This window comes from Desmodus rotundus, chromosome 2, assembly GCF_022682495.2.
Source record: "Desmodus rotundus isolate HL8 chromosome 2, HLdesRot8A.1, whole genome shotgun sequence".
NCBI lineage: Eukaryota > Metazoa > Chordata > Mammalia > Chiroptera > Phyllostomidae > Desmodus > Desmodus rotundus.
The window spans coordinates 77,695,760-77,708,620 of NC_071388.1; the positions used below are offsets into that span (position 1 = coordinate 77,695,760).

At 38.8% G+C, this 12,861-nt stretch overlaps 1 protein-coding gene across 5 annotated transcripts in view; it reads left to right on the forward strand.

Moving 5' to 3' along the window:
* Nucleotides 1–12,861, forward strand: part of SENP7 (SUMO specific peptidase 7) — a 119,643-nt gene that overhangs the window by 99,944 nt on the left and 6,838 nt on the right. For all 5 annotated transcript variants that reach the window (XM_053918294.2, XM_045193538.2, XM_045193541.2 and 2 more), the window contains 3 exons: nucleotides 2,514–2,636; nucleotides 4,505–4,597; nucleotides 12,265–12,398. In XM_053918294.2, coding sequence (XP_053774269.1) covers nucleotides 2,514–2,636; nucleotides 4,505–4,597; nucleotides 12,265–12,398 — 350 coding nt within the window. The remainder of the gene's footprint in view (nucleotides 1–2,513; nucleotides 2,637–4,504; nucleotides 4,598–12,264; nucleotides 12,399–12,861) is intronic.

Here is a 12,861-nt window from a genome sequence, read left to right on the forward strand (position 1 = left end):
ATTCTTTGTGTCTTCTTCCATGCCCTCCCTGTAACCGCATTATGAAAAAACTTCAAGTTGTCTTTGTTTTTTATGCTTTTAGAAAAAGCAATTACAAGGTTATTTTCAAACTTGAGTAAACATTAAGAGTAGCAGAGTTCTCTAATCAGGAAGGGTTTAATTTTTAAATGATTGAATTATAATCTTAGGTTGAAGAATTTTTAGTATAGAAGTGGGCTAAGAATTTGGAAATTAGTCATGTCTCAGAGTTATTAAAATTTTTCTAGATTTATTTAGGATTGTCAATTTCAGTTTCATATTTGATTGATTATTTGGTTAATATTTCCTTCTATGCTCATTCCTCTGGATTGTAAGTTCTATGGGGGAAGTACTTTTTTCCTCCTCTTCTTTTGTGTCTTTGGTGTAAAAATGATGATCAACACATGTTCGGAATTTGATAAATATTTGTTAAGTAAATAAATGAATAAGTGAGCAACTTCTGCTTTAAACGGTCTTAATGTAGGTGAAGTAACTAAAGAACAAAAATAACCAAAATCAGAGCAAATTGTAAGATTACTTTGAATCTAATTGAATTTACAAATGAAGATTTCCAGAACACATAAGGTAACTGGGGGGAGTTCTGGCTAAGATGGAGTCACAGGTAGAAATACTTCACTTCTTCACACAACGAAAAGAAGGATAACAACTAATTTAAAAACAATAAAAAACCAGAACCAAAAATCAAACTGCATGGAACTCTCACAACCAAGGAGTCAAAGAAACATTAGTCCAGACTGGTAGGAGGGGTGGAGAGGACCCGTTGCAAGATGGCAGAATGCGTGGGTGAGGTGGGGGGCTGGCTGACTGGGAACTAAAGACTCAGCATCTCTGGCGGTAAAGACCTGTGGGGGTTGCGAAGGTGGGAGAAACTCCTAGACACAGGAGAGTTCGTTGGAGAGACCCACAGAGTCCTAGAATGACACAAACCCACCCACCTGGGAATCAGCATCTGAAAGGGCAATATCCATGTGTGGGAAGCAAGGGAAGTGATAGAAAGTAGGGGTAGAGCAGAGCAAGTAAGTGGCATTGTTCCCTCTCTGGCCCTTCCCCCATAGCACCACAATGCAGCAAAGAGGGTTGCCCCACCTTGGCGAATACCTAAGGCTCTGCCCCTTACAACATAATGGGTGCTCTGAGACAGACAAATATGGCCAAAACGAAAGAACAGATCAAAACTCCAAAAATAGAACTAAGCGATGAGGAGATGAATAACCTGTCGGATGCAGAGTTCAAAACACTGGTAATCAGGATGCTCACAAAAATGGTTGAGTATGGTTGCAAAATAGAGGAAGAAGTGAAGGCTATGAAAAGTGAAATAAAGACAAATATACAGGGAATCAACTTTGAAGGGAAGGAAACTGAAACTCAAATCAACGATCTGGAACAAAAGGAAGAAAGAAACATCTAACCAGAACAGAATGAAGAAACAAGAATTCAAAAAAATGAGGAGAGGCTGAGGAACCTCTGGAACAACTTTAAACATTCCAACATCCGAATCATAAGGGTGCCAGAAGGAGAATAGGAAGTGAGCAAGAAATTGAATACTTATTTGAACAAATAATGAAGGAAAACTTCCCCAGTCTGGCGAAGGAACTAGACATGCAAGTCCAGGAAACTCAGAGAGTCCCAAAGAAGTTGGATCCAAGAAGAAACACACCAAGACACATCATTATTAAATTGCCCAAGATTAAAGAGAAGGAGAGAATGTTAAAGTCAGCAAGAGGAAAGCAGAGAGTTACCTACAAAGGAGTGCCCATAAGACTGTCAGCTGATTTCTCCACAGAAGCCTTACAGGCAAGAAGGGGCTGGCAAGAAATATTCATAGTCCTGAAAGGCAAGGACTTACATCTAAGATTACTCTATCCAGCAAAGCTGTCATTTAGAATGGAAGGGCAGATAAAAGTGCTTCCCAGATAAGGTCAAGTTAAAGGAGTTCATCATCACCAAGCCCTTATTATATGAAATGTTAAAGAGACTTATCTAAGAAGTAGAAGATCAAAAACTATGAATAGTAAAATGACAACAAACTCACAACTATCAACAACTGAAACTAGAAAACAAAGACCAAAAACTAAGCAAACAAGTAAAACATGAACAGAACCAGAGAAATGGAGATCACATGGAGGGTTATCAGTGGGGAGGGGGAGGGGGAGGGGGAGGGAGAGAATGGGGAGGGAGGTACAGGGGATAATAAGCATAATTGGTAGGCATAAAATATACGGGGGGGGGGGTAAGAATAGTATAGGAAATAGAGAAGCCAAAGAACTTATATGTGTAACCCATGGGCATGAACTAAGGGGGAGCAGAATGCTGGAGGGTAGGGGAGTGCAGGGTGGAGGGGAGCAAAGGGGAGGAAAAATTGGGACAACTGTAATAGCATAATCAATCAATAAAATATACTTAAAAATATAATTGGAGGAAAACCAGGTAAAATTTGAAAATAACTTAATTTTATGGTGTTGCTATTTTACCAGGTATCTTCTTTTGGAGAAGGCATCAAATGAACTTGTTGAACGAAGTCATATTTTTAGTAGCTTTTTCTATAAATGCTTGACGAGAAAGGAAAGTAACTTAACAGAAGATAATCCAAATCTTTCGTAAGTCCATGTTCCAATGTACTTAAGTTTTGAGAGGCAAATATACCATTTTGATGTTCTTAATAGAGTATCTTCATGTAGTATTCCCTAGAGTGAGCAATATTACCACTTGTGTGGGTCTTGGGTTTGTTCGCTCTGTGAGACCATCTCACCCTCCCGTGGTACTGTTCCTTGTCATAGGGAGGCTAGCTCTTGCAGGTTTCATTTCCAATTACATGTCCTTTGGGGGACACTGGAAGTTGGAAGGTAAGGAAGGAAGAGGCGAGGCTATTTTTGTCTTACCTTCTGCCTTGGGCAATAATTCTGATAGTTTCTCATCCTAAAGTATATGCTCTGTGAGGTCAGGGACTTCATCTATCTTATTTTCTACTCCATCCTTAGTGCCTTTTGCTCAGTGCTTGGAACATACTAGGAACTCAAAGTAAAAGATAAATAATAATGTGTATTATTGAATGGGGAGAGAACTGTTAGATGTTAATTGAAGGTGTTCTACACAGTTAGGAATTGAAAATAAGATTAAATTGTGGCTCCGATGTTCTCTTCTGTCCTCCTTGCCCCGTCCTATGTGTACTATGTTCCCAATCAAATAAAGTTAGTATTATCAGGAAATCTACCAAACACCAGCATAACAAAATAGAAAACTAGTTATCTATCCTTTTGATCTGCAAATGGAAAATTCACAGACTATATACTAGTGGAAAGCAATTGTTTATAATCTTGTAATAGTTGGGTCATTCTGAAATAAGACAGTTCAGTAAATATGACTCCTGATTATTTTATGAAGTTAGTTTTCCACATGGTGTTAATTCCTACCACATCTTTTAGTCCATTCTGGATCCCATCTTACTCATCATGTCTAGCGCTCTGAATTTGGTTAGCCAGTCAGGTGTACGGGGATCGGGCAAAGATGTCTGTCTTCTGTATCAGTTCATATATAAATCTGTAAGAACTTAATGATTTGTTTAATTCCCTGCATAAAAGTCTCTTGAGTTTCTTCAAGAGACTAATCCCTGATCTAGAAGTCACATACCACCTCCTTTATGCCACTGTTAAATGCCAGCCCCTTCCTAAAATTCTTTTTTGACATCCAAACTTGGTTTGATATTTCCTTTCTTAACTTCCCTGATGATTTAAAGAAAAGAAATTGTTTGTTTTGTTTCTGTGTCCCAGTCTTTTTATAGGTGGCTTTCCTAGATGCTGTAACATAATTCCTTCTGACCCTTAGATTTAACTTATTTGTTGTGGGGTTTTTTCGACCCTCATTTTAGAATAAATTCCTTCAGGGTGGTGTGGGTGATTTTCATTACTTGTTCCTAGGAACCTAAAAGATATTGTTGAAGAAATAAAATGGAAGATGGATGAATGGTGGCTATGCTTAACTCATTGTCCTGCAGCTTCTTTATACGTAAAATGGAGATAAATTTTATCTTTAAAAATCTAAGAACATTTGTCTCCTTCCTCCTCTTATATTATGTTTTAAAACACCTCCTTATTCACAGATATAACATGTAGACAATTCTATTAAGGCTAATAACAATAATTTATATCACGCCCAGATGGAACTAAAAAGAATAAATAGGCATAGTTGTTTATATTCAGTTGTTGTACCACTTTTATAATCTATAAAACATTTAATAAATTGTTACCTTTCTTCTGTCTATTAAATTATTTATAAATAGTGATCAGATTTAAGAATACCTGGGAGTTAATAAAAGGAAATAATTTTCTATTGTGTTATATATTATATGCCTCGAAAAGAATCATTAAATAAATCAAACCTAGCAATTTCCAGTTATAAAAATGACTCTTGAAATCCTTAAGTTTTTAATTTTTTATATATCAACTGTCTCTATCTTTCACATTCCCAGAATGGCACAAAAAAGACATAAAAGGGTGAGAACATGGACTCGCAACATAAACATCTTCAATAAGGATTACATCTTTGTGCCTGTGAATGAGTCGTGAGTATTTTAGATTATTATAAAACAAACTTGAGAGGGTGATTATTATTTAAATTAATAATCAGTAAGAAGTTTGGGTACATAAATTGCAGGTATTATTTTAAATCTTTTTCTAAAGAAATAGCTAAACAACGAGTTATTTTTCTTGGATTTTGGTTTGACAGTGGTTATTCTGTAAGTATAGTGGAAAAAAAATGACAAATCAACATGAGACTGTATGACTGAGACATTGAATTTTTTGTTGGACTTAAGAAAAGATTTTATAAATAAAAGATGAAAAGATTTTTAGAGTGGATCTTCAAAGATTTGAGAATAAGCTCTTTAAGCTCTAATAGGAAAAAAGGTAATGCTATGAGTCTCTTTGTTAATGCAGATTCTTTTTCTTTTTAAGGCATATTTTACTGATTATGCTATTACTGTTGTCCCAATTTTACTCCCCTTTGTTTACCTCCCTCCTGCATTCCCCTCCCCTCCCACCAGCATTCCTCCCCCCTGCAACCCCTTAGTTCATGTCCATGGGTTGTACATATAAGTTCTTTGGCTTCCATTTTCTGTACTATTCATAAACTCCCCCTGCTATTTTGTACCTAACATTTATGCTTCTTCCTCTTTCTTTTTTGTGGTTATACAACTTTTTTAAAAATATATTTTATTGTTTATGCTATTACAGTTGTCCCACTTCTTCCCCTTTATTCCCTCTGCCCTGCACACCCCCTCCCATCCTCATTCCTCCCCGCTCTTAATTCATGTCCATGGGTCATATATATAAGTTCTTTCGCTTCTACATTTCCTATACTATTCTTAACCTCCCCTGTCTATTTTCTACCTACCATTTCTGCTACTAATTCCCTGTACCTTGTCCCCTTTTCTCCCCCTCCCCTTCCCCACTAATAATATTCCATGTGATCTCCATTTCTGTGATTCTGTTCCTGTTCTAGTTGTTTGCTTAGTTTTATTTACTTATTTATTTATTTACATTTATGCTTCTTATTCCCTGTACCCCCTCACCCCCCATTTTGCCCTTCCCTCTCCCTGCTGATGACCCTCCATGTGATCTCCATTTCTCTGGTTCCGTTCCTGTTCCAGTTGTTCCCTTTGTTTTTGGTTCAGTTGTTGGTAGTTGTGAGTTTGTTGTCATTTTACTGTTCATAGTTTTGATCTTCTTCTATTTCTTAGGAAACTTCCTTTTTTGTTGCCATCAAAGGTTTTATTCCAAGAGCAACTCCATGTATTACAGAACTTAGAGTGAGCCCTCTGGGAGCACATAATTTTAGCAAATAATTTGGGAATTCTCTTTTCTTTTCTTTTTTTATTTTATTGTTGTTCAAGTATAGTTTTCTGCCTCTTTCCCCCACCACAGTCCAACCCCAGCCCTCCCCACCTCCCTCCCATTTCCACCCCTCCTCCCCCATTATTGTCCCTGTGTCCTTTATAATTGTTCTACAAACCCTTCACCCTTTTTCCCTGAAATTCCCTCCCCTCTCCCCTCTGGTCACTGTCAGCCTGTTCTCAATTTCAATGTCTTTGCTTATATTTTGCTTGTTTCTTTGTTTTGTTGATTAGATTCCTATTAAAGGTGAGATCATATGGTATTTGTCTTTCACTGCCTGGCTTATTTCACTTAGCATAATGCTCTCCAGTTCCATCCATGCTGTCACAAAGGGTATAAGCTCCTTCTTTCTCTCTGCTGCATAGAATTCCATTGTGTAAATGTACCATAGTTTTTTGATCCACTCATTTACTGATGGGCACGTAGGTAGCTTCCAGCACTTGGCTCTTGTAAATTGTGCTGCTATGAACATTGGGGTGCATAGGTTCTTTTGGATTGGTGTTTCAGGGTTCTTAGGATATAATCCTAGCAGTGGGATTGCTGGGTCAAAAGGCAGCTGCATTTTTAGTTTTCTGAGGAAATTCCATACTGTTTTCCACAGTGGCCGCACCAGTCTGTATTCCCACCAACAGTGCACTAGGGTTCCCTTTTCTCCACATCCTCTCTAACACTTGTTGTTTGTTGATTTGTTTTTGTTGGCCACTCTGACTGGTGTGAGATGGTACCTCATTGTGGTTTTAATTTTCATCTCTCCGATGGCTAGCAATACTGAGCATCTTTTCATATGTCTTTGAACCCTCTGTATGTTCTCCTTGGAGAAGTGTCTGTTCAAGTCCTTTGCCCATTTTTTAATTGGGTTGCTTGTCTTAGAGTGGAGTCGTGTGAATTCTTTATATATTTTGGAGATTAAACCCTTGTCTGAGGTGTCATTGACAAATATGTTTTCCCATATGTTTGCTTTTCTTTTTATTCTAATACTGTTTTCTTTAGCCATGCAGAAGCTTTTTATTTTGATGAGGTCCCATTTGTTTATTCTTTCCTTTATGTCCCTTTCTCTAGGGGACATACCAGTGAAAATACTGCTGTGTACAATATCTGAGATTTTCCTGTCTATGTTCTCCTCTAGGACTTTAATGGTATCACGACTTATATTTAAATCTTTTATCCACCTTGGATTCATTTTTGTGTATGGTATAAGTTGGTGCTTGAGTTTCATTTTTTTTGCGTGTACGTGCCCAGATCTCCCAACACCATTTGTTGAAGAGGCTGTTTTTACTCCATTTTATGCTGTTGCCCCCTTTGTTGAAAATTAATTGACTGTAGAGACTTGGGTTTATTTCTGGGCTTTCTGTTCTGTTCCATTGGTTTATCTGTCTGTTTTTATGCCAGTACCAGGCTGTTTTGATTACACTGGCCTTGTAATACAGTTTGGTATCAGGTATTGCGATCCCTCCTGCTTTGCTCTTCTTTCTCAAAATTGCAGTAGCTATTCGGGGTTGTTTATGGTGCTGTTGGGAACCGCCCTGCCTGGTTTCAGAGGCTGTAACCCCCCATGGTTAAGGCTGAGTCAGAGTTGGGACCATAAGCCACTAAGGAGACACAGCTTATCTCCCTGGCAGGTGTCCCACCCCTGCCCACTTCACCCTGCTTGGCCCTGAGCTTGGCCAGTTAACCAATGACGGGTAAGAACCCTCAAGGGAGGATCAACTTAAGACAGGCTCTGGTCACCAGGAATAAGCTCGCAGGGAAGGACTCAGGGCGATGGGGGGGTGGCTGTGGAAACAGGGAGTGATGGACCCTCGCCCCTTGGCTTTGAAATAGCCTGAGTCCTCATTCTGTCTGCAAGAAGTCTCCTAATCTCTTGGCTGCCTTACTTCCCTTGCCTGACTTAAGCCTGAAGCAATAACAGAGGGCAGTGCAGTCCTGTGCTGGGAGGGGCGGATTCCCTGGGGAATCAGGCCTAAGAAAAATACATACATTCCTGTGAAACCTACTTAATTTGTACCCTTAGCTTAAAAGATAAGGGTCCAGACCTGAGAAGAGTCCGGCGCCTAAAGTTTTATGGCCCTCTAACTAATTGGCTGTAACTCAGAATAAGCCCTCAAAGTTCTCTGTAAATCATGTATTGTTTACCCCTTACTGCCTAACAATGATTGATGAGCTTTATCTGTATTCCTATGCGAATGAACCTAATAAAAGCCCATGGAGAGAAAGGCTCTGGGCTCTTCTCCTTTGAGAGATTGGCCACCTCTCCTCCCCAAGCAGATCATGCCTTGGTAGACTTATTCTTCATCCATGGCGGACTGGGGGGCTGCGTTAAAGCCCCCCGACATGGTGCCATATAAATTTTTGAAGTGTTTGTTCTATATTTGTGAAATATGCCATTGGTACTGTAATAGGTATTTCATTGAATCTATAAATTGCTTTGGGTAGTATGGACATTTTGATGATATTAATTCTTCTGATTCATGAAGGGTATATATTTCCATTTGTTTGTGTCTTCCTTGATTTCTTCAATGTTGTGTAGTTTTCTGAGTACAGGTCTTTTACCTCTTTGGTTAGTTTTATTCCTAGGTACTTTATTTTTCTTGCTGATATATCAAATAGGATTTTTTCCCTGATTTCTGCTTCCAATGTTTCATTGTTGGTATACAGAAATGCCTTTGATTTCTGGATATTGACTTTGTATCCCACTGTTTTGCCAAATTCATTAATTTGGGAATTCTTTTACTTGCAACTAAAAGCATTCTAACTTACAACTTGCATTTGAAATTCATTTCTCCTTTTTTTAAAGTATTTTTTATTGATTATGCTATTACAGTTTTCCCAATTTTTTCTCCCTTTATCCCCACTCCACCCTGCCCTCCCAAACCTCCAGCATTTCCCCCCTTAGTTCATGGGTTGTACATGTAAGTTCTTTGAGTCCTGTTTCCTATACCATTTTTTATCTCTCCCTGTCTGTTTTATACCTACTAATTTTGCTGCTTCTTCCCTGTACCTTTTCCTCCCTATTCCTTCCTTGCTACTACCCACTAAAATACCTCCATGTGATATCCATTTCTCGATTCAGTTCCTGTTCCAGTTGTTTGCCTAGTTTTTGTTTTTGTTGTTTTTATTTTCTTTTAGGTTCATTTGTTGATAGTTGTGAGTCTGTTATCATTTTACTGTTCATATTTTTTGATCTTCTTTTTCTTAGATAAGTCCCTTTAGCATCTCACATAATAATGGCTTGGTGATGATGAACTCCTTTAACCTGACCTTATCTGGGAAGCACTTTATCTGCCCTTTCGTTCTAAATGACAGCTTTGCTGGATACAGTAATCTTGGATGTAGGTCCTTGCCTTTCATGACTTGGAATACTTCTTTCCAGCCCCTTCTTGCCTGTAAGGTGTTTTTTGAGAAATCAGCTGATAGTCTAATGGGTACCCCTTTGTAGGTAACTGTCTGCATTCCCTTGCATTTTTTAGGATTTTTGTCTTTATATTTAATCTTGGGTAACTTAATGATGATGTGCCTTGGTGTGTTCCTGTTTGGCTCCAACTTCTTTGGTACTCTCTGAGCTTTGTGGACTTCCTAGAAGTCTTTTTCCTTCGCCAGATTGGGGAAGTTTCCCTTCATTATTTGTTCAGATAAGTTTTCAATTTCTTGCTGCTGTTCTTCTCCTTCTGGCACCCCTATAATTCAGCTATTGGAGCATCTCAGGTTGTCTGAGAGGTTTGTAAGACTCTCTCCACTTTTTTGAGTTTTTGTTTCTTCATTCTGTTCCTGTTGGATGTTTATTTTTTCCTTTTGTTCCAAATCATTGATTTGAGTACTGGTTTCCTTCCTGTCACTGTTGGTTCCCTGAATATTTTGCTTGATTTCACTTTGGGTATCTTTCATTTATTTTTTTTTCATTTTTCGACCAAGCGCAATTATATCTGTGAGCATTTTGATTACCAGAGCTTTAAACTCTCCATCAGATAGGTTGGCTGTGTCCTCATCATTCAGTTCTCTTTCTGAGGTTATGCTCTGTTTTTTCACTTAGGCCCTATTTCTTTCTCTTGGCACACCTGATAAATTGTAAGGGGGTGCAACCTTAGGTATTCATGGTCAGGGCAACCCTCCTTGTTGTGCTGGGGTGCTGCCTATGGCAGAGGGGCCAAAGAGGGAACAGTACTACTTGCTTGCTCGTCTCTAGTGGATTCTTGTGACACTGGGAGTTTCTTCCAATGTAGCAACTATGTATCAACTCTGAGTCTCAGTTTCCCCTTAACTCAGGCCCTCCCACGTAGCCCATTACCACACCACAGCCAGTCCTACCCCAAGGTCCATGGAGTTGCCGCGGTTTTTCCTCTGCTGGCTGGCCCTCGTGGTCCATCGCCTTACCGGTCTGGTTCTGATTGATTTTTTTCTTTAATTCCTTGGTTGTCAGAGTTCCATGCAGTTTGATTTTCTGGTGCTTCTGGTTTATTTATTTTAGATTGGTTATTATCCTCCTTTTGGTTGTGCAAGGAAGTGAAAGGTTTCTACCTATGCCTCCATCTTGGCCGGAACTTAGAAAAATTCTTTTAACAGTTTTTTATAATAAGGGCTTGGTGATGATGAACTCCTTTAACCTGACCTTATCTGGGAAGGACTTTATCTGCCCTTCCTTTCTAAATGGTAGCTTTGCTGGATAGAGTCATCTTGGGTGTAGGTCCTTGCTTTTCATGACTTCAAATACTTCTTTCTAGCCCCTTCTTGCCTGTAAGGTTTCTTTTGGGAAATCAGCTGATAGTCTTATGGGCACTCATTTGTAGGTAACTCATTTGCTTTCCTCTTGCTGCTTTTAAGAATCTCTCCTCATCTTTAATCTTGGGTAATGTAATTATGATGTGCCTTGGTGTGTGCTTCCTTGGGTCCAACTTCTTTGGGACTCGCTTAGCTTCCTGGACTTCCTGGAAGTATGCTTCCTTCACCAGATTGTGGAAGTTCTTCATTACTTTTTCAAATAAGTTTTCAATTTCTTGCTTTTCCTCTTCTCCTTCTGGCACCCCTATGATTCGGATGTTGGAATGTTTAAAGTTGTCCCAGAGGTTCCTAAGCCTTTCCTCATTTTTTTGAATTCATATTTCTTTCTGTTTTGGTTGGATATTTATTTCTTCCTTTTGTTCCAGATCGTTGATTTGAGTTTCGGTTTCCTTCCCTTCACAGTTGGTTCCCTGTATATTTGTCTTTATTTCACTTTTCATAGCCTTCACTTCTTCCTCTATTTTGTGACCATACTCAACCATTTTTGTGAGCATCCAATTACTAGTGTTTTGAACTCTGCATCTGATAGGTTGGCCATCTCTTCATTGCTTAGTTCTATTTCTGGAGTTTTGATCTGTTCTTTGATTTGGGCCATATTCCTTTGTCTCAGCATACCTGTCATGTTATAAGGGGCTGAGCTTTAGGTATTTGTCAGGGTGGGACAACCTCCTTTGCTGCATTGTACTGCTGTCTGTGGGGGTGGGGTCTGAGAGGGAATAGTGCTGCTTGCTTAGCTCTTGGCCAGCTTGCAGTCACTACCTCTGCTACCCACAAGCAAATTGGCCCTCCTAGTGCTGATTCCCAGGTGAGTGGGTTTGTGTACATTCTAGGACCCTGTGGGTCTCTCCAGCAAACCCTCCTGTGAGGCTGGGAGTTTTTTCTGCTGCCTCAAACCCCACAGGTTTTTATCGCCAGAGGTTTTGAGGCTTTCTTTTACTGTGGTGGAACCATGGGTTGCAAGTTCTGTCTCGCTTCTCTGTTGTTCCTCCCAGTTTATCTGCACATAAATGTGGGACTGCCCACTCTGCCAGCCGCTGCCTTGCTGTGCTGGTCCTCAAGCCACTGCCTTGCTGTGCTGGTCCTCAAGCCACTGCCTTGCTGCATGTCCTCTTCAGCCTGGCTGCCCCTCTCCACCCCTCCTACCAATCTGAATGTATGTTTCTTCTTTAACTCCTTGGTTGTCTGACTTCCACATAGTTTGATTTTCTGGCAGTTCTGGTTATTTTTTGTGTTTAAATTTGTTGTTGTCCTTTAGTTGTGCGAGGAGGCAGAGTTTATCCACCTACATCTCCATCTTGACAGGAAGTCTCTAAAGCAATTTCTTAATAGAAATGCTGACTATATGAAAGTAAATAAGTTTGAATTACTCAGCTTTTTCCCTAAGTATTCTTACTTCTTAGTTAATTAGTTTTGAAATGTGTGGTCTATATTATATCATGTATTGAAATTGACTTCAAAATTGATACACAGTTTGTCATACACACTTTCTTATCTGTAGCTCTGGAAGTATTCTTCTGCATTGTTTAGATACTGTGTTATTAAGAGTGTATTTCTTTTTCAACAGGTCTCACTGGTATCTTGCAGTCATTTGTTTTCCATGGTTAGAAGAAGCTGTGTATGAAGATTTTCCACAGACCATACCCCAGCAAGCCCAGGCTCAGCAAGCTGAACATGACAACAAAACAGTAGGTGATAAAGGTAATGTGAGTGGTGTTTTTAATAATGATGAAAACAGTGAAATGGTTATTGGGAACAGTATGATGTTAAAAGATGGCATAGTTATTATCATTAAACTTATTAGAAGAATAAGTCTGAAATTTTTATGATAAACGCTAGATTCATGTATAGATAAAATGTAATTCTTGAGTTATACTGTTATATCAAGTTTCATCGTATCAGTTTTTATAGAGTAATCTTGCTGACATAATTAAGAATCCATGTGATAGCCTAAAATCTTCAGGCATAGCTTAAAATCCTCCATTTTTTCTTAATGAAAGTAACAAAATTCTTGTTGACACTAGTAATTTGGCTAGTTAATATTGGGTTTCTTATAATTCTTCCAGGGTTTTTCTTATGTTACAACACTAATGTTAATTAAGCAAGCAAATAAGCCTATTTTATTTGAAGAAGAAAAATAAAAATTAATGTGTTTTACTGCTGT